Source organism: Pleurodeles waltl, chromosome 11 (assembly GCF_031143425.1).
Source record: "Pleurodeles waltl isolate 20211129_DDA chromosome 11, aPleWal1.hap1.20221129, whole genome shotgun sequence".
Classification (NCBI taxonomy): Eukaryota; Metazoa; Chordata; class Amphibia; order Caudata; family Salamandridae; genus Pleurodeles; species Pleurodeles waltl.
The window spans coordinates 36,958,956-36,977,754 of NC_090450.1; the positions used below are offsets into that span (position 1 = coordinate 36,958,956).

The following is an 18,799-nucleotide window of genomic DNA, read 5'->3' on the forward strand; positions in this document are numbered from 1 at the left end:
ATGCCCTTTCTCCCCTTGGGGAACGTGGGCTCGGCGTTGGAATCGGCTCCGGTGGCTCCTGAGGCTTCGACTCCGACAACTTCGGCTCCGGCGGCTTCGATGTTTCAACCAGTGGCGCCGTCTAGACCTCCTACGACTCTGAAGCAGTCTTCTCTCCATCTGACTCCTTGTTCGGCGCCAAAGGTACCTGTGGCACCTGTAGACCCGGCGTCGGACGGATCCGGGGATCAGCGTCGTTCTTCGACATCTGCTGACGCCATGTCGACGCCGAGGATTGAGGAGAGGCTGCACTCGAGGAGGCTTGCGCTCCGCCTCCTTGAAGAACAGGAGTACCAGAGACAGAACCTGGAGGAAGGAGAGATTGAGGACTCTCATGAGGGTCTCCATGGGCTGGACACTGCTAGTGGCCTAGATACTTCCCCCGAGTGGGACTTGTCATCTCCTGGGGAGTATACAGAAGAGGCGGCCACTTTTCATGCTGTTATCAGGAAGGCAGCTAACTTCTTGGATCTTCCTTTGCCGGTGACTGAAGCCAAGCAGAATTTGTTGACAGAGGTGTTGCACCCGGCCTCTACATCGGCAGAACCACTTTTGCCGTTCAATGAGGCGCTGCTGGAACCTGTTTTGGAAGTCTGGAAGAAGCTGGTGTCGTCTTCAGCTGTCAATAGATCTGTGGCTAGGAGGTATCGGGCTGCACCGGCTGACCCTGGTTTTCTTACCAGACATCCAACACCTGAAAGCTTGGTGGTCCAGGCTTCCTGCTCGGCAAGGTCTGCTCCTGGCTCTTTTCCAACAGTGCCCTCGTATAGAGACTCCAAGAAGATGGACATGGCATCCAAAAAGGTGTTCTCGTCATGTAGCATGGCATTAAAGTCCACCAATGATACATGTATTTTAGGAAGGTACATTTATGCTCTGATGGACTAAATTGCATCTACGCATACGGAGGTCCCTCAGGGGCTATTGAATCTGGTATCGGACGCTCAGGCAGCTGCAACTCAGGTTATCCAATCTGGGTTGGATACAACTGACTCTGTGGCTAGAGCAATGGGCACTGCTGTAGTTACGAGGAGGCAGGCTTGGCTTCGTAACTCAGGATTTTCCTCGGATGTACAGTCGACCCTACTGGACCTTCCTTTTGATGGGGACAAGCTCTTTGGTGCCAAGGCGGATTCGGCCTTAGAGAGGTTCAAGGAGAGCAGGGCCACGGCCAAGTCGCTGGGCTTGCAAGCCACTTCTTCTGCCTCCTCCAGATTTTTTAGGAGGTTTCGAGGATTTGGTCGTGGCTCCTCCTCCTCCTCCTTTCGAGGGAAATTCCAGCAGCCTACCTCTGCTCTCTCCTATAGATCTTTTAGAGGGAGGGGTAGGGTCCGTACCAGGGGAGCCTCTCAGCAGCACTCTGCCTCTTCCTCTGGAGGGGTGCAGCAGGGGAAGCAGCCTTAGGCTTCCACCAATTCCCACTCACTCCTCTCCTGTAGGGGGGAGGTTACTGAATTTTCTCCACAAGTGGGAGGTCATCACATCAGACTCCTTGATTACCAGCATTGTGAGAAAAGGCTACACCCTTCCCTTTCGGGAGTTTCCGCCCCGCCCATCTTATTGTTCAGAAGAACACCTCCTGTTGTTAGAACAGGAGGTTCAAGTCCTCCTTTTAAAAGGCGCGTTGGAGTTGGTTCCAGAGCAGGAAAGGGGTCAAGGTTGTTACTTGAGGTACTTCCTGATTCCCAAGAAGGATGGTCGGTTGAGACCAATCCTGGACCTGAGGATCTTGAATTGGTTCCTCAAACAGGAAAAGTTCAAGATGCTAACCCTAGCTCAGGTGCTTTTGGCGTTGAACAATGGAGATTGGATGGTGTCTGTCAACTTGCAGGATGCTTACTTTCATATCCCAATACTAAAGTCGCACAGGAAGCATCTCCGGTTTGTGGTAGGGTCGTAGCACTATCAGTTTGCGGTCCTCCCGTTTGGTCTTACTTCAGCACCTCGAGTCTTCACGAAGGTGATGTCGGTGGTTGCGGCAGAGCTCAGAAAGAAGGGGATAGCAGTATTCCCTTACCTGGACGACTGGTTGATCAAAGCCAAGTCCCCGGAGCTCGTGTTGCATCATCTGCAGTCGACAACCCAGTTGTTGTTCGACCTGGGCTTTTCGGTGAACGTGCCCAAATCTCACCTAGAGCTCTCTCAGCGCCTCCTGTTCATAGGGGCGGTACTGGATACAACATTGAATCGAGCCTTTCCTCCGCCTCAGCGGATTCAAGACATTCAGGCGTTGGTTCCAATGTTTCAAAGTGGAGAGGTCATTCCAGTCCTCAAGGTCCTACGTCTGCTCTGTCTGTTTGCCTCCTGCATACTGTTGGTCACGCATGCTCGCTGGCACATGAGGGCTCTTCAGTGGTGTCTCCGGAGACAGTGGTCTCAACACAAAGGGGATCTCGAAGGTTCGGTAAAGATCTCCACAGATGCTGCCACGGATTTGAAGTGGTGGATTGCGGGCGACAATCTTTTCCGAGGAAGGCCGTTCACGCAACCTCCACCAGTGACCACGGTAATAACGGATGCTTCCACTCAAGGGTGGGGAGCTCATCTGGGGGACCTGGAGATCAAAGGGCTTTGGTCTCCAGTGGAACAGATGTTTCATATCGATCTGTTGGAGTTACGGGCTGTACGTCTGGCTCTCAAGGCCTTCCTCCCATCCCTTCGCGGTCAGTCGGTTCAGGTCCTGACGGACAATACTACCGCGATGTGGTATATAAACAAACAGGGAGGGGTTGGGTCGTACCTTCTCTGCAGGGAAGCTCTTCGGCTATGGTCCTGGGCAAAGGACCCTCCGATTTGCTTGGTAGCAAATCATCTGGCCGGAGTCTTGAACGTAAGTCCGGACAGTCTCAGTCGCCATTTCTCGGCCGACCACGAGTGGCGTCTCCATCCAGATCAAGTCCTTCTAATCTTCCAAATGTGGGGGTTTCCTCGGATAGATCTGTTTGCCACCCAGGAGAACTCGCACTGCCCGTTATTCTGCAGCCTCCAGTATCCGGTACAAGGGGCGTTGGGGGACGCGTTTCAGATGACCTGGTGCGACCAGTTGCTTTACGCGTTTCCCCCCCCATATCCCTGATTCCTCGAGTATTGAGCAAAATATGCCAAGACCGGGCCCAAGTCATCTTAATTGCTCCGGATTGGCCAAGGAGGGTGTGATATTCCGACCTTTTCCAACTCTCACTGTGCCCTCCGCTCCATCTCCCTCTCAGGGCAGACCTCCTCTCACAGTCGCAGGGGCAGGTTTTACACCCCAACCTCCAGTGCCTGCATCTTCATGCCTGGAGATTGAACGGGGCAACCTGAGTTCCTTTTCTCTCCCGCCTGAGGTAGTGGATGTTATCTTATCGGCCAGGTGACACTCCACTAAATCTATCTACGCTAATAGGTGGTCTAAATTTGTGGTATGGTGTGGAGAGAGGCAGAATGATCCCTTACGTGCTCATTTGTCAGATGTATTATCTTTTGCTTTGTCTTTAGCACAGAGGGGTTGTGCAGTGGCTACTGTTAAGGGTTACTTGTCTGCCTTGTCAGCCTTTATTTGTTTTCCAGACCATCCTTCTTTATTTAAATCTCCAATAGTACTTAGATTCTTGAAGGGCCTTATGAATACATTTCCTCCAAATCCTTTCGTTATGCCTCAATGGGATTTGTCCTTGGTTCTAACTTTCCTTATCCGGTCCCCTTTTGAGCATATGCATTCTTGACCCATAAGATTGTTAGTTCTTAAAACAGTTTTCCTGGTTGCTATAACATCTGCAAGGAGAGTGAGTGAGTTGCAGGCTCTATCGGTAAAACCCCCTTATACATCTTTTTATGGGGATAAGGTGGTGTTGAGGACCAAGGCTGCTTTCCTTCCGAAGGTTGTTTCACCCTTTCATTTGGCCCAGACAATTACTCTATCCACCTTTTTTCCTCCGCCTCATCCGTCAAAGGAAGAAGAGAGACTACACCGCTTGGACCCAAAGAGGGCGTTAAGTTTTTATATAGACAGGACAAAGGATTTCAGGCTGGAGGATCAGCTTTTCATCAGATACGTGGGAAAGAGGAGAGGAAAGGCAGTCCACAAGAGAACACTCTCCAGGTGGGTTGTTCTTTGCATTAAAATGTGTTACTCTTTGGCAAAGAAGGATCCCCCTGATGGTATAAGAGCTCATTCCACCAGAACTAAGTCGGCCTCGGCCTTGGCTAGGGGTGTTCCTGTGGTCGACATCTGCAAGGCCGCAACTTGGTCATCCCTTCACACTTTTGCGAAGCATTACTGCTTGGACTCTGAGGTCAGAAGGGACGGCCATTTTGCACGGTCAGTGCTGCAGGATTTCTTGGTTTGACCATTCAGGCACCCACCACCGAGTGCGGTACTGCTTTGGGACTCTATTCATTAGGTGAGGAATCCACAGGTAGTTGTATCCATCAGAAGAACGAGTTACTTACTTTAGGTAGCGACTTTTCTGGTGGATACGTTAGCTACCTGTGGATTCCTCACGGTCCCACCCGCCTCCCCGTTGCCTGTTTGGTCTGACCAAGTAATTCTTGAGTGTGCTCCTCTTGGTTTTGAGGATTGGTATATATTATGTATATATGTTTATATGTATATATATAGTTCATATATTTATTTACTTGAGAAAAAAAAATGGTAGGTTGAATTCTCAGAATGATGTGTTTGTTTGGAATATCATTAAATATTACTATTGTTCTTTCATCTCAATGGCCTATTATTCTCAGGCACGTAAAAAATGTTGGTACTGACGTCGGCACGTCGGCGAGGACCTCTTATTGCCTGTATGACGTCAGACGGCGTCGTGTGGGCAACTGTGACATCTTCGTCGACGTGCAGGAGCTAGGAAGAAGATTTCCGTCGAGTGCTGGCACAATGGGAGTATTCATTAGGTGAGGAATCCACAGGTAGCTAATGTATCCACCAGAAAAGTAGCTACCGAAGGTAAGTAACTCGTTCATTTGGATTGGTTTTAACAATGCAGTCTGCTCCCTCCCATAACTGCTTTAGTAATACAAAAAGATGTATATATTTATTTTCTGGGAATATGCTGTCTTGTGTTGATGCATTCTCTTACCAGTGACTCGTATCAGAAGTGCTAACGTACATTAGAGAGGCTCTTGAGTACCAAACAAATCCCTGTATTTTTCAGCCTGATAATTCCTGAGTGCATCTTCCCCCTCTATTGGCTGTATGGTTTTGTATGGAATATACTGTGCTTTCAGAATAACCATATGTATAATACCATTGCACAATTTGTATTGTCGATGGAAAGCTATCTAAAGTAAATCCAAATACCCAATGTACATGGAATTTACCATGTTTACGTAACATACGGATTAAGAACTGACTTGTTTTAAGTTTGAAATTGAAAAGGGAATGCTACAGTCTACAACATGCATTGCAGATGTTCAAGTACACATACATTTCTCACTTGTCTGGTTCAGCTCCCTGCTTACCTGACACCTGTACATGCTGTGCTTTTTGTTAGCACATGAAGATGTGACTGCACCAGGTTGATTGTAGTGTAATGGTTCTTTTGACTGGGATGAGATTTATTGGCCAACTGTAAATGAGTGTCACAGGCTCAGATCCCAGCAAGGTGGATACAGGAGAACACACTTTGAATTTTGCTATAGACAAGATGCAAAGGAAAATAATCTGTCTGGTGATATCTCTGGAAAAGCTCTGAAAGTCAAGATGCTCAATTTCTCCTGCTGACTGTGCAGGGTGGTGCAGAAGCAAATGGCATACATGCTTGGCCGCCACGGAGTATTCTTGGAGCTGAACGAGGACGTGGAAGAATATGAAGACTTAACAGAGATAATGTCCAATGTCCAGCTGAACAGTAACTTCCTAGCACTGGCTCGAGAGGTGAGTTGGGCAGATACTGGGGACGAGGGGATTTAAAAATAAGATCAAGTACTGTCCAATAGTGGTGATGTTTACATGAGAAGATGCCACGTGGCCTTGAAGTGCAAAGGAAGGGTGCTGACTAAATGTTTATTGCAGGGTTGGGTGTAGTTGAACCTGTGAAGTGAAATCTAAAAGAATAGGTTGTTTCCAAAATGATAAAGAACGTAAATTCCATTGAACAAGATGGGTGAAGAATGGTAATTTTTGGTGAATCATGAACATTGTTTTGGCTTCATTCATGTGGTTGTGGTTTGATTTGGCTGGAGCTTGTTGTAGGTAGATTAGAGCGAAGGCTTTTAGAAATGACAGGAGGCTGTTTGTTGTAGATGTTGGTTGTTTATTGCGGTTGTGGATGGAAGTGGCATATGAGCAGGCAGTTTTGTGTGATGGTAAGATGCAGTTTTGTGTTTTTTAGGCCAAAGTTTGAAAAAGACAAAGTAGCGAAAGGGTGATGGGGTGACAGACGTTTCTACAGTCAACAAGCGGGAAGTAGCTAAACAGCAGTGGCCAGAGTACGGCCAGTTGAACAGCATGGGTAGCTGTGGGAGGACAGAACAAGATGTGCAGAAACTGAGTAACAGGATATAGGAGATGATTTAATGGATATAGCGGTGATTAGAAAACAACGGGTGAAGGACGTGTCAAGCTTAAAAATTTTTTTTAAAAAAGTGGCCAGCGTTAAGTGATTAAATTGTTTTCTGTCTGCTGAATTAAGTGTAATGCAGGCACACTCCTGCTCAAGAGATTACATTAAAAAATGTAAGATTTTATGACGTTCATGTCCTTATTTTTGTTTTTGCAGCTAGACATCATGGAGCCCAAAGTTCCAGATGATATCTACAAAACACATCTAGAAAACAACAGTAAGAGTGAATTTTCTTTCTTTTTTTTTTTAAACCAAGAAATGTAATTTCAATGAATTTTGCACTAGTGCTGATCGTTCTAGAGCCTCATTCCTGCCAGATTGAATGTAGTAATGAATTTACGCACTTTAGTTCCCAAGTACCTTTACAGGTCTTTTTCTCCCTCTTCTACCATGGCTGGTTTTGATTCGCAGAGAGGCCTTGTTGGGGTGGGGGCTCATCTCAAATTTCTTGTTTGTGGTCCCCCACACTGCCTTGTGCCTGCCAGTTGTGGTTGAGTTGTTGCTTGGTTAACTGAACCTAACTGGAAGGCTGTCACTCACTCGTCTGCCTCAGTTTGAAGTAGACATTTTCTTGCCTCACTCCTGCTTTATTGCACGTGTATCTGTTTTCAGTCCTCAGAGTTTGGCATGACTTTGCACTGTATATGTGCCCTCACTTATCATCCATTTGGCCTCTCCTAATATTCAGGATGTCTTAATTAACCATGGGTGTATGGATTCATTCCAAAGTCCTGCAGATTACTGTGAGGCCTTTTCTTGAGGTCCAGGCATGGTTACAAGGCACTGATTGCCCTAAGTATCTAAGAAAAGGCCTGTGTAAAGCCACCAACTCCCTCCATAAACACAACCCTTTTCTCTCACCCAGTCCCTCCAGGCTGTGCACACTACATGATACATCCAGATCAAGCAACTGATGTGTTATGATCACTTAGAGTTACATTCTAAATATGAAAAGAGTGTGATATTCTGGCCTATTAAAATCGCCATCTGGGTCTGTCTTTTTAAGATATTTAAGACCTTTGATAGTTGCCTTTTTCCCATGCTATCAACCTGGGACGTGATTTTGAGTTTTTTGTGGATGAGTATTCGGTCACGAACTTGACTGATATCCTGTCTGCCTTTTTTTACGTATCCAAATGCACTCCTCAGGCCGTTAGTCTCACTGCAGAAACGAACATGAATTTTGTGGGCTTTTTTTTTTTTTTTTTTTTTTTTTTTTTTTTAGCAAATATGGACCTTCTGCATGCAAGAAATGTGGTATGAAAATAAATCGGATGTAGGGGAAAATTATCTTTTCATTCCTATACAAACTTTGCATTTTTCAAATTATCTGTGCATGGGAGGTATTCCTAAATGTTGATACTGCTGAAATGCTCTCTAACGCTTTTATATTTCCTTGGTTTACTTGAGGGTTCGGTGGAAGTGGTTCTCAAGTGGACTCTGCACGAATGAACCTGGCTTCATCCTTTGTGAACGGTTTTGTAAATGCTGCATTCGGACAGGATAAGTTGTTAACAGATGATGGCAACAAGTGGCTGTACAAGAACAAGGATCATGGTAAGCCCTTTAGAATGGAAGGGGATAAACAGCAAAGACATACAGGACATTTGTTTTGATTATTGATGATGATGGAAGTCATAAAAGCCACAGGATCAAGAATTTTCGACGATATAATGGAACATGGAGCACTCTGAGTGCATTTTGCAATGCTATATTATTGTTTACAAGTGCACCTAAATAAATCTTCGTCAAGCATCCGTTTTCTGTAAAATAACCATGCTAACAAAATCTTACACTGGACACAAAATTAAGTACATTAGGCTAGGCAGAGATGTGATTTGCTAGTGTGTCACTGGTGCACAACAGTTATCTCTGTGTGGTCAGACTTGATTCAAATCCTCTCTCTTCATAAACCCTGGGATTTGTTTTCCTAGTCATAGAATACTTGTTTGAAATGGATTCAGTTTGCTTAACCAAGAAACATCTGGCTTGGAGGTTTTTGGGGTGCAACTATTTCTGTTGAATGTGGCGGTTGCTGAAGGAGAATGTTCATCTTCTCAGAGTAATGAAGGTCCAGAAATGAAGTAAACAGGGTTTTGGTGTTGTACAATCTCCCAGATTATATTTAGGATGGCTAAGCATTTTTCATTAATGTACTCGTTTTCATTCCTGTATCTGAAGATCCAAGGAAGCAGCTGTCTGTTTCAGAATATTGGTTTGAAGCTTGCCATCATTTCAAGCCCATAGAAAGCCTATTAGCAACACTAGCCCGTAATCGCCCCTTCATGGCTGATCATCAATGCCAGAGTGCGGCTGGACTGTAGATAACCTTTGATGCTACACCATGTATTTTTTTTGTTTGTTTTTTACTTAAATGCCACATAGCTAGTAGCTGGCTATCAATTATAGACTGCAGTTGGTGAAGAAATTAACTATAGTTTCTAGGCTGCGGTTGGTCCATGGGTGTTTGGCTTTAATTCTCAGCAGTTATTAAAGTACACAGCAAACTGACTGTACATGCCAGGCTGCACCCTTCTCTGTAAATAGCATTGATGTTATGCCCTGTTAATTTCTAAATGAGTATCTGCCATAGTCTCTATGTTGCCCGTGAATGATTGACAATCATTGCTTGATGATCCACCGTTGTACGACTGTCCATTCTAGAATGTAGTTCAAACATATTTGTGTAATAACGTGTCAATGGTCCATTGATGGTGATTGATACTAAAACATAGTTGATCATTTCATTGCTGACTTGATATCAACGGTATTTGAAGTACTCACAGCCTATCAGTATGTACGGGATATTGGGCCATTGATGCCTAACCAAAAGCACTAGATAATGGTTTGCCTACACATAGCTGGGTATCTCCTTTTAATAAAGGAAGACTACTGATGCTAAACTGTGGGGTGCATGGCTAGTGCTCATCATGGTGGCCCTATGCATGGCTAACATGTTAGATCATGGTTGTATTTGTTTAAAAGGTAATAGCCTTCCCAAAAAAAGCGATGACCATGGATGTGTACACAAGGTTATGACCAGGATTGACTGTTCCGTATAGTTCTAAAGGTGATGGTGGTGTGCAGTGATTCTGGATGGAAAACCTTCCACATGATCATTTCATGCATATGTTTATTTGTGGATGTTTCCTCATGAACGTATGTCAGAACAACGCATGCTAAAACAACGCATGCCTGAACAACGAGGTTGGGGGGCAGGGTGGGGGGGAGGGGCAGGGGGGGCATTGGTTTGCTGAATGACAATTGGTAGAAGACCCCAAGTGAAGAGCTCAGGTGGCTAAACAATAGTCCTTGATTTTAGCTGCTTTTGCTTGACAACATGAGATCAATATACCTGTGGGATTTTGTTTTTTGTTGTTGTAAGTTTACACTTCACCTTCTGGACTCCTATTGTTCCTACGATTGTGAAAGAAAAAAACAAAGTAGTCTCACCTTTTATGTCTGAGCATTCACCTCACAAACAGCCAACTATCCAAGCGATGGAGATGCCATGCCGTTTCCCTGTAGTTCCGCTTTACTCTTCATATGAACTTAAACTACAGTTTTCAAAACATTTTACTCGGTCAAATATGGAGTAAACTATTTAGTTCACTAAATCTTAAACAGATCTAGGAACACCAGCAGAAAGTTCTGTGGGGTGTGTCCAGCAGGAGCTGAGCCCTACTCTGTTACCAAAGCAGATGTCTCTTGCAATAGAAAAGAGAAAAGCAAAGGTGTTTGCTACTATTTGGTATCTTTCCTGTGCCCAAGAGGATTTCATCTTCTGACTGTGTTAGACTTTCACACACTCATACTCTCTCTTTCTTGCACACTTCTTGAGAAGTCCATTAGGAGTTGTCCTTGAACACTACGTACTAAGCAGGATTTGGGACTGTGTAAAATATTGGAATTTTTTCCAAAGCAGCATTTGTCAAGGCACTCTAATTTCTGATAGAGCAAAAGTACAGAGAAAAGGAAAAGAAGCCTTTAGGCCAGAAAAATTCAGCTTGAAAAAAATGTCTTTTTAGGACAGCATTTAGACAGGGAGCTTCTACTGTTCCCAGGTACTGCACTCACGTTTGATTCTAATTTGTGCCACCTAGGTTGTTGGGACTTTGTGTGATTTTTAACATCTATACATTCATATGAGATGGTATTTGTATAAGTAATTTTACTAGCTGAATGTTAATGTTTGGTAATATAGACTGAGGCTTAAATGATTGCTCAGGTACCACATAACTGTGAGATACACAGAGGAAATGTTTGCTAATCATTGACATGCACCAGCACATTAGTCTCTTGTATACTGGACCGAAATGACGCTCTTACCCTGGGTACTGCTCTTTACTTCATATCTGCCCCTGGACCCTGAAGAAAGGCCGTACTTTTACTGAGTAGCTGCGGCCACTGCGTTGTTAGTTTGCTTTTGCAAACTACCTTTCATGACGGCGACCTGTTCAGGCTCTCAAGAAATGGTTGTGATATTCTTACGAGGGTGTTTTATTTTAGTTTAATGCATGGAAGCATGATTAAACTAAAGGAGATCCTTGCAATGAGTAAAACCTCCTGATGTTTAAATGTACTAATACTCTGTTGGGTGGAGATTGGGGCAGGCTTGGTGAATGGTGAAACCAATCTGCCACCTTTCCACAGGCATGCTGAGTGCTGCTGCATCTCTTGGGATGATTCTGCTCTGGGATGTGGATGGAGGACTGACACAGATAGACAAGTACCTCTACTCCTCTGAGGATTACATTAAGGTGAGTTCCTTGAGTGAATGGCGGTTGATTGGCCCCATACTTCACAAGAGGTGTTACCTCCACTCGGAACTGTAAGTGCATCTGATATTGTAACTTGAAATGTATTTTCCACTTCTCTGACCTCTCCTGAGGAGTTTGGCCTACACAACCAATCCTCTGAGTTATGATCACTGCCTAGAGACGTTGTGACCCACACTCACTATACCCCATTACTTGTTAACACGACCCTCATTCATTCACAAACAGGGAGGAACTGGTGTTAATAATTTATCAGATAGGGATCACATAACTTGATAGATCAAAAATCCCTAAATTAATTTGCTACTCAGCAAGTTCTATGCTTTTATTGTATCTTCTTTTTTGTGTCAATTTCGCCTGACATCCCTTACAACCCATGCTATGGAATTTCCTGTTGGGCACGGGCTCTCGCCTCATGTTTTCTTTTAGTTTGCCACTATAACTTCTCGCCTATTTGCTTTTTTTTAACTCATCTTCTTTATACAGCATCCATGTAAGTGTAACTTTGATTTCTCTGTCCTGTAGTCTGGTGCTCTCTTGGCCTGTGGTATTGTAAATTCTGGTGTCCGAAACGAGTGCGACCCTGCCTTGGCATTGCTCTCAGACTACGTCCTTCACAACAGCAGCACCATGAGGATTGGAGCCATCTTTGGGTAAGGATTGCAGGGTATTCCTTCAGCATGTTGAATGACTGTTTCACACTACCCATTGGAGTTCCAAGAGCTCACAATGCCTCTTACCATTCACAGGTTGGGGTTAGCGTATGCTGGCTCAAACAGGGAGGATGTTTTGACTTTGCTACTTCCTGTCATGGGAGACTCTAAATCCAGCATGGAGGTGAGTATGTCTGTACTGCAGGTAAAGTGTTCTTGTTTCATGTTTTGACTATCTACCAAATGCTCATTGGACTACATTGTAGGAAGAATTGTAAGGGCGTATATTACTGCCATGGTCCCATTTGGTATGTTGTATCCTTTAGTTGTTTAGGCCAAGTTGCTAGTATAAGGACAGAATGACAATTTGGACACAGGCTGCTAGACTGGCGCATAGGGTCAAGCTTTGTCACTTGCGGAAAGGTTCAAAACTGAGTATACAAAGTCTATAACAGAAATGTCCACTCTCTACAAGACATTTTCTAATCCAATATTGTTCCTAGGAGTCCCAACGAGAGAGGGGGGGGGGGGGGGTGTCAGAATTAGAATTTCACTGCACAAGTACTGTCTGTACTGAGCAGCCACCCTTCAGAAACAGTGGATCTCAAATTGTTAAATACTTTTCAGAAGTTCATTAACATCTTCAATGTTATGCCCCAAAGATTAAGCTGATTTCACAAATGATTTTTTTTTTGTTTTTTTTTTTTTCCCCAAGTAGTATTAGCAAGAAAACTGATTGGAGGCATTTCCCTAATACAGCCTGCTCTTTGTGGTGTCCATACCCAATGAGCTGAGGCTGGCACGAAGACTTGTCTCCTCAAGAAGAGTGGGGAAAATGCCCTTCTTCAGAATGTCATTGCTGTCTGGTAGGACAGTGCATTGCTCTCTTTTCTAAGTTCTTATTACGATAAAATGAGAGGCCTTTGAAAGGAAGCCCTCCCTATCGCACGTTAGTTTGGGCCTGTGCTCAAGCAGAGCAGAGGTAGACTGGACACAATATAAGAAGCTGATGTTTCTCACCAGGATGGCTTTCCCTTATTTATATAATAGATCACATGACGGTCACGCTATGAGTCAAAGGGCTCATGTGCGTCACTACAAGTTGTGGTGCTACCATCATGTATTGTCCTATGACCTTCGGCCTCTGTCCTTAGTTACTCTTGTGGCCTGCCTAATTTGGTTTGCCAAGACATTTGATTCTTTTCTCGACCAAATAACATCCTAGTAGAGCAGGTAAAGTAACAATTACATAAAGAGCTATACATTGCTGAATACTATAAAGGCTTTTTAACAGTAAATTGTTTTTACTGAAACTGGTTACAATGCTTCCTTGTGAAGTTACGAGACAGCCTTAGCAGGTAGACCAACTAGACCTCTCTTATTTCAGAATCCTGCAGTAAGATGAAAAATATAATTTTGAACAATAAGCCTATATTCTACCTCGATTTCTTATAATTTCTCATTAAAGACTGAGCTACTGAGAGCACTGTAAATTAGCATGACCTCCACTGGAAATTCCACTTCCACTAAAAGTAACCCATGAGGAATGTTTCGAAGTTGGCTTTGCCGAGTAATTATTGGTAGGTGGGGAGATAAAACGTGGGCGTGCCTTCCCCTTGAATAATATTGCTATTCTTAATCAGGCCCTTGACCCTAATGGGTGTAAGTTACAATATTTTGACTTTTTGTTCCCTTGTCTTATGCAAGTGGAAAGTTACAGGCATGACAGCTGTGTTTTACTGATAAGGCTCCACTTGTGTGTGTTTCCCCCATCCCCCCTACAGCGAAATGGCCCTTCTGTTTGAGTGCACTAGAGCGCATTACAGATGGTAATAAAAAAGGCACCTTTAAAAAAAAAAAAAAAATTATGCATTTTAGTCACAGTTTAAATGTATTAAGTGTGGGGCTGCACTTATGTTAGGAACTTTGGTGCGTGTGGGTGGAAACCTTCATAAAAATGTCAAAAATATTGATTAATCAGCAGTTTGGTTAATTCAACAGTGTTGCATTGTAGCTTCAGCACAAAGTTGTAATGAGCAACTAGAGTGTAAATAATTTGTACTGATTTCAGAGATGATCTATATCTACACCTTTTTGTTGAAGTAGGAGAGGTGTAGTTAATTTGCTATGAAGCAAACGTCCAGGAAACTCTGAAAAGATTGGTTCAGTTGAACTTGTTCTTTAATATTGTTAATGCCCATTTGAAATCTGATGGTTCATAATGTGAAATAAATTGTGTGCTTGGGCTTTTTCATGGCATGATATTCAGAAAATAAACAAGTGAGTGTTCCACAACCTTTTGCAAAATTCCCTCTTCATCTGTTTCTTCATACTACTCTTCTTTCATGTTTTGTTAGGTCTGACATTGGGTTAGCTTTTCCTTTTTTTGCCAGCCTCATGTAATAAAAAAAAGCTATTGGAAAAGGCAACGGTTCTAGTCTAAGCAAGCATGCAACTTTTTAAATGTAATTTTTATAAGCATATGCAATAAACATGTAAAAAATAATAATCAAGTATTAAAAAGTAAAAATGGCACCATCTGAAGACAATGCATATGTTTGCGTAAACAAATAGGTAAAAAATGACCAAACAGGTTTAAAAAAAAAAAGGAATTGAAAGGTGGTGTGAAAGCAGAGATTTTTCATCATAACCTGGACCTAAAGTGGACAAAGTTTAAGGCAAAGTTGCAAGCGAAAAATGCTCTCTCTAAGATTGAAGTGAGCCAGTGGCTAAAGTCAGCTGTCCCATTGTCTCAGACAGTAGGCTGTGTTGACAGAAGTGAATGGCACTTGAACATACCGAACAAAAGCCTCCAGCAATGAAATTTGTCTAATTGAACTTGATTTTTATCAAAGGAGTTCTGGGGATCAAAGTTACTTTTTGCTCTTGATAGGTGGAATTGCAGCCTCCCCTCCTTGAGGGGACAGAGTGAGTGGAATCTCACTTGCTAATGTGTTCTGCTCTTGCCTACAGGTTGCAGGTGTGACTGCCCTGGCCTGTGGTATGATAGCTGTGGGATCCTGCAATGGCGACGTCACCTCTACTATTCTCCAGACCATCATGGAGAAATCTGAGCAAGAGCTAAAGGACACCTTTGCCCGGTGGCTTCCGCTTGGCCTCGGTTTGAACCATTTGGGTAAGTATGGACATTTTTGGTTATATGCAGTTCACAGCATGTATGTTAAGAGTACACACTACAGAAATGTTGACACATTAGTGATTCTTGATATGGGGAGTTTTGGAAATTTCTAATTGGAAGTCCCTTCTTGCAGGGAGAATTAGGAAAAAAAACCTATGCTACCTTTGTGCTAGAAGTGTTCTCGTCTGACTGGCAAAGCTGCCTTTTCGATCACACGTAAGATCTGTTGGTTGTAATGTGGATTGACCATAATCTTGTTGTGGAAAATCTGTGATTGATGCATTTTACATGGTATAAAATAATGGCCAGCATTGGCAGAGCCAATAGGTCTCACCTATGAGTTTTTGTTTTAGCCATGTTGTACACCAGTATGGCTGCTGTTCACCATGGCTAAAAGTTAGTGATGTGGAATGGGTTGTGGGGTAGATTGGGTTGGGGTAGTTTAGGGTAGAATGTAATAGGGTAGATGTGAGTGGGGTGGGGTAGATTAGCAAGGTGCGGAGGTAGAATGGATTGGGGTAGACTGGATTGCAGGATTTGGGTAGATCAGCATGTTAGATTGGATTGGGGAAGATTGGACTGTAATGGGGTAGATTGGATTGGTATATATTTGGGTAGATTGGAGTGGGGTAGATCAGGATAGAGTGGGGTGAGATTTATTAGGGTAGATTGGAGAGGAGTGGGGTATATTGGGGGGGAGACTGGAGTGCAGTGGAATGGGGTAGATTTGGGTGGAGTAGGAGATTGGGGTGGAGTGGGTTAGATTGGGTGGATTATGGTAGGGTAGACTACTGAAATAGGAGTGGGATAGTTTGGAATGGTGTGGATTGGAGTAGAGCAGAGTGGGTTTTGTAGGAAGCTGGCTCTTGATATAGTATACCAAAATGGGGTATAATGTGTAGAGTCCAGGTATTTCCTTATAAGTGGACCAGGACTTGCTCTAGCCTTCCCAAGGTGGTGCTCTCTACAGGGTAGTGTGTTTGAGCAGCTCAAGGCTTATCGAAGACAGTCAAAGGATACACACAACTCAATATAATTTATAAAAATAGCTCATATCTTTATATAATATTAGGCACATTTTGAAATAGAAATTCTTACAGGTTTCAAAAGTCGACACTTATTGAAATTTACTTGGTGCTCCCTTGTGCCTGGACAAAGCTAAATCTCTCTGAGCTCTGAGAGCGAAACACGTGTCAGGGGTTGCTTTTACTCATTCCAGGTTGGCTTGGACGGTATTTTACCAGTCCAAAGCTGTAATACTGTGCCTGGAGTGGTAAATGGCTTTTGTCATTTTACAGCTCGGCAAAGTTGACACTGTCTCAAACCTATGCTTAAAGACAGGTATTAATGGTGGCACTGTAATATCTGGCAGCTTCATTGTCAAACACCAAAAACAGGCCAATTCTAAACTTAGAGGCCCTCCAAAGATCCTACTGGCAAGTAGTTTAGAAGGGTCATAGGGCTTAGCATTATTTAGAATTCTAACGCCAAGTGCATAGGAGCTTATCACTTGTGGGATTTGCTCTTGATTTGAGATGATTTAAGGGCCATTCTAGTTTTCTTGGTAGATGATAGTATTAAGAGTACTGTTTGCATTCAGATCTGAAAATAAAGACTGCAGTTAAATCGCACATTAGACGGTAGAAACATCTGTTTTCTCCAAGTATTGCGAACATTTCAATCCATTTGGTAATTAGATCCCCAACCGTGCAGCTAAAGAATCATACCCAACTCTATAATGTGTTCTAAGCAAGTTGCCTTTTATTTTGCAAAAAGTATAACAATTGCTCCCTACAGTTTTCCTGTATGCTAAGATTCTAAGAACCTCGGCCTGCTGGAGTAAGCCACCTCTGCTCACTACCTTGAGAGAGTAACGAGCCAAGAGGTGGTACTGAGACATTTCAGTTGGAGGATGGGAGTATTGTGATGTTCGTATTCTGGTGCTTAATGACACTAGCACTACCAGCTGTTTCCCAGTAGCCTCCGACTACTCCCAGACAACAAGAATAGGTGTCACATTCCACAGGTGTTTGGAGATTCTGTGTGATTAATGGTAACTAGCTTCCTCTCATGTTGGGTATTTTAATGTGACTTCTTAAATGTCAGCCCTTGCTTGCCTGTTTTTCTCAACTACATGTGTATTTTTGACATACTTTTTTGTTCTCTTCTCAGGGAAGGGTGAGGCTATTGAAGCTATTCTGGCTGCCCTTGAGGTAGTGTCAGAGCCGTTCCGCAGCTTTGCAAATACGCTGGTGGATATCTGTGCCTATGCAGGTCAGTAATAGATACTTTTCTGAGCCACCTTTAAAATGGGTCGCACACATCCATTGTCCCGAAATTGACTGTTTGTAAAGAACAATTCACAAGGATTCTGTGCCTTCCCCTTTGCTGTCACAAAGACCAGATGGCATTTCATTTACTCCTGTACTTTCATTCACCAAGCTCTAGTGTTGTGTTCGCTTTGTAGAAACACTAATTCAGTAATATCCTATGACCTTGGATGGATGGATGGATGGATGGATATTCTATCTATCTCTATATATCTCCAAGGACTCTGGTGTTTTGGAAACTGGTAGGGCATTAAAGTATAGTGTAAACCGTTGAGGTCGTCCTCACTGGAGACAGATTGTTTATTTGAAAGAGAACTTTGCTGTATTGTGTGAGAGAAAGTACTTGCTGTTGATGTTGCGGATCCGAGGTTGACTCAGGACATTTCGCATTGGGTGCTTAAACATCAGATTTTGATTGTGGAACCCCACTTAACAGATGAATGAAACATCTCAACAGTTGGGAGCTAGATCAAAATATTAAAAATGTTTTCAAGATGAAAGGGCACCGGTCATAGACTTGTTGAGGTTTGAAAGGAAGCAAAATGCAAAACCACTGCCTCCGGATTACCATATCAAAATTCTCAGGGGGATGTGCTCTTATTTAATTGTACATGATACTTAACATATGCTTTTCTACTAATGCTGCTGATTTCTTCCTTTTATAAATCATGTGCCAGTTATGCCTTAATAGTATAAAACCTATTGCTCCACAGTAAGCTAAACAACAATTGTATGTGTAAAGAAATGGCTCCCTGTTGCAGTTACCCCCCACTTTTTGCCTGATACTGATGCTGACTTGACTGAGAAGTGTGCTGGGACCCTGCTAACCAGGCCCCAGCACCAGTGTTCCTTCACCTAAAATGTACCATTGTATCCACAATTGGCACACCCTGGCATTCAGATAAGTCCCTTGTAACTGGTACTTCTAGTACCAAGGGCCCTGATGCCAAGAAAGGTCTCTAAGGGCTGCAGCATGTCTTATGCCACCCTAGAGACCCCTCACTCAGCACAGACACACTGCTTACAAGCCTGTGTGTGCTAGTGAGAACAAAATGAGTAAGTCGACATGGCACTCCCCTCAGGGTGCCATGCCAGCCTCTCACTGCCTATGCAGTATAGGTAAGACACCCCTCTAGCAGGCCTTACAGCCCTAAGGCAGGGTGCACTATACCATAGGTGAGGGTACCAGTGCATGAGCACTGTGCCCCTACAGTGTCTAAACAAAACCTTAGACATTGTAAGTGCAGGGTAGCCATAAGAGTATATGGTCTGGGAGTCTGTTTTACACGAACTCCACAGCACC

The 18,799-nt window shown here is 43.6% G+C and overlaps 1 protein-coding gene across 1 annotated transcript in view; it reads left to right on the plus strand.

Annotated features, from left to right (window-relative positions):
- Positions 1-18,799, plus strand: part of PSMD2 (proteasome 26S subunit ubiquitin receptor, non-ATPase 2) — a 76,032-nt gene that overhangs the window by 28,669 nt on the left and 28,564 nt on the right. Inside the window, exons 7-14 of the mRNA XM_069212967.1 lie at positions 5,764-5,908; positions 6,753-6,813; positions 8,007-8,153; positions 11,250-11,356; positions 11,900-12,027; positions 12,124-12,211; positions 15,001-15,163; positions 17,339-17,440. Of these exons, the coding sequence (XP_069069068.1) occupies positions 5,764-5,908; positions 6,753-6,813; positions 8,007-8,153; positions 11,250-11,356; positions 11,900-12,027; positions 12,124-12,211; positions 15,001-15,163; positions 17,339-17,440 (941 nt within the window). The remainder of the gene's footprint in view (positions 1-5,763; positions 5,909-6,752; positions 6,814-8,006; positions 8,154-11,249; positions 11,357-11,899; positions 12,028-12,123; positions 12,212-15,000; positions 15,164-17,338; positions 17,441-18,799) is intronic.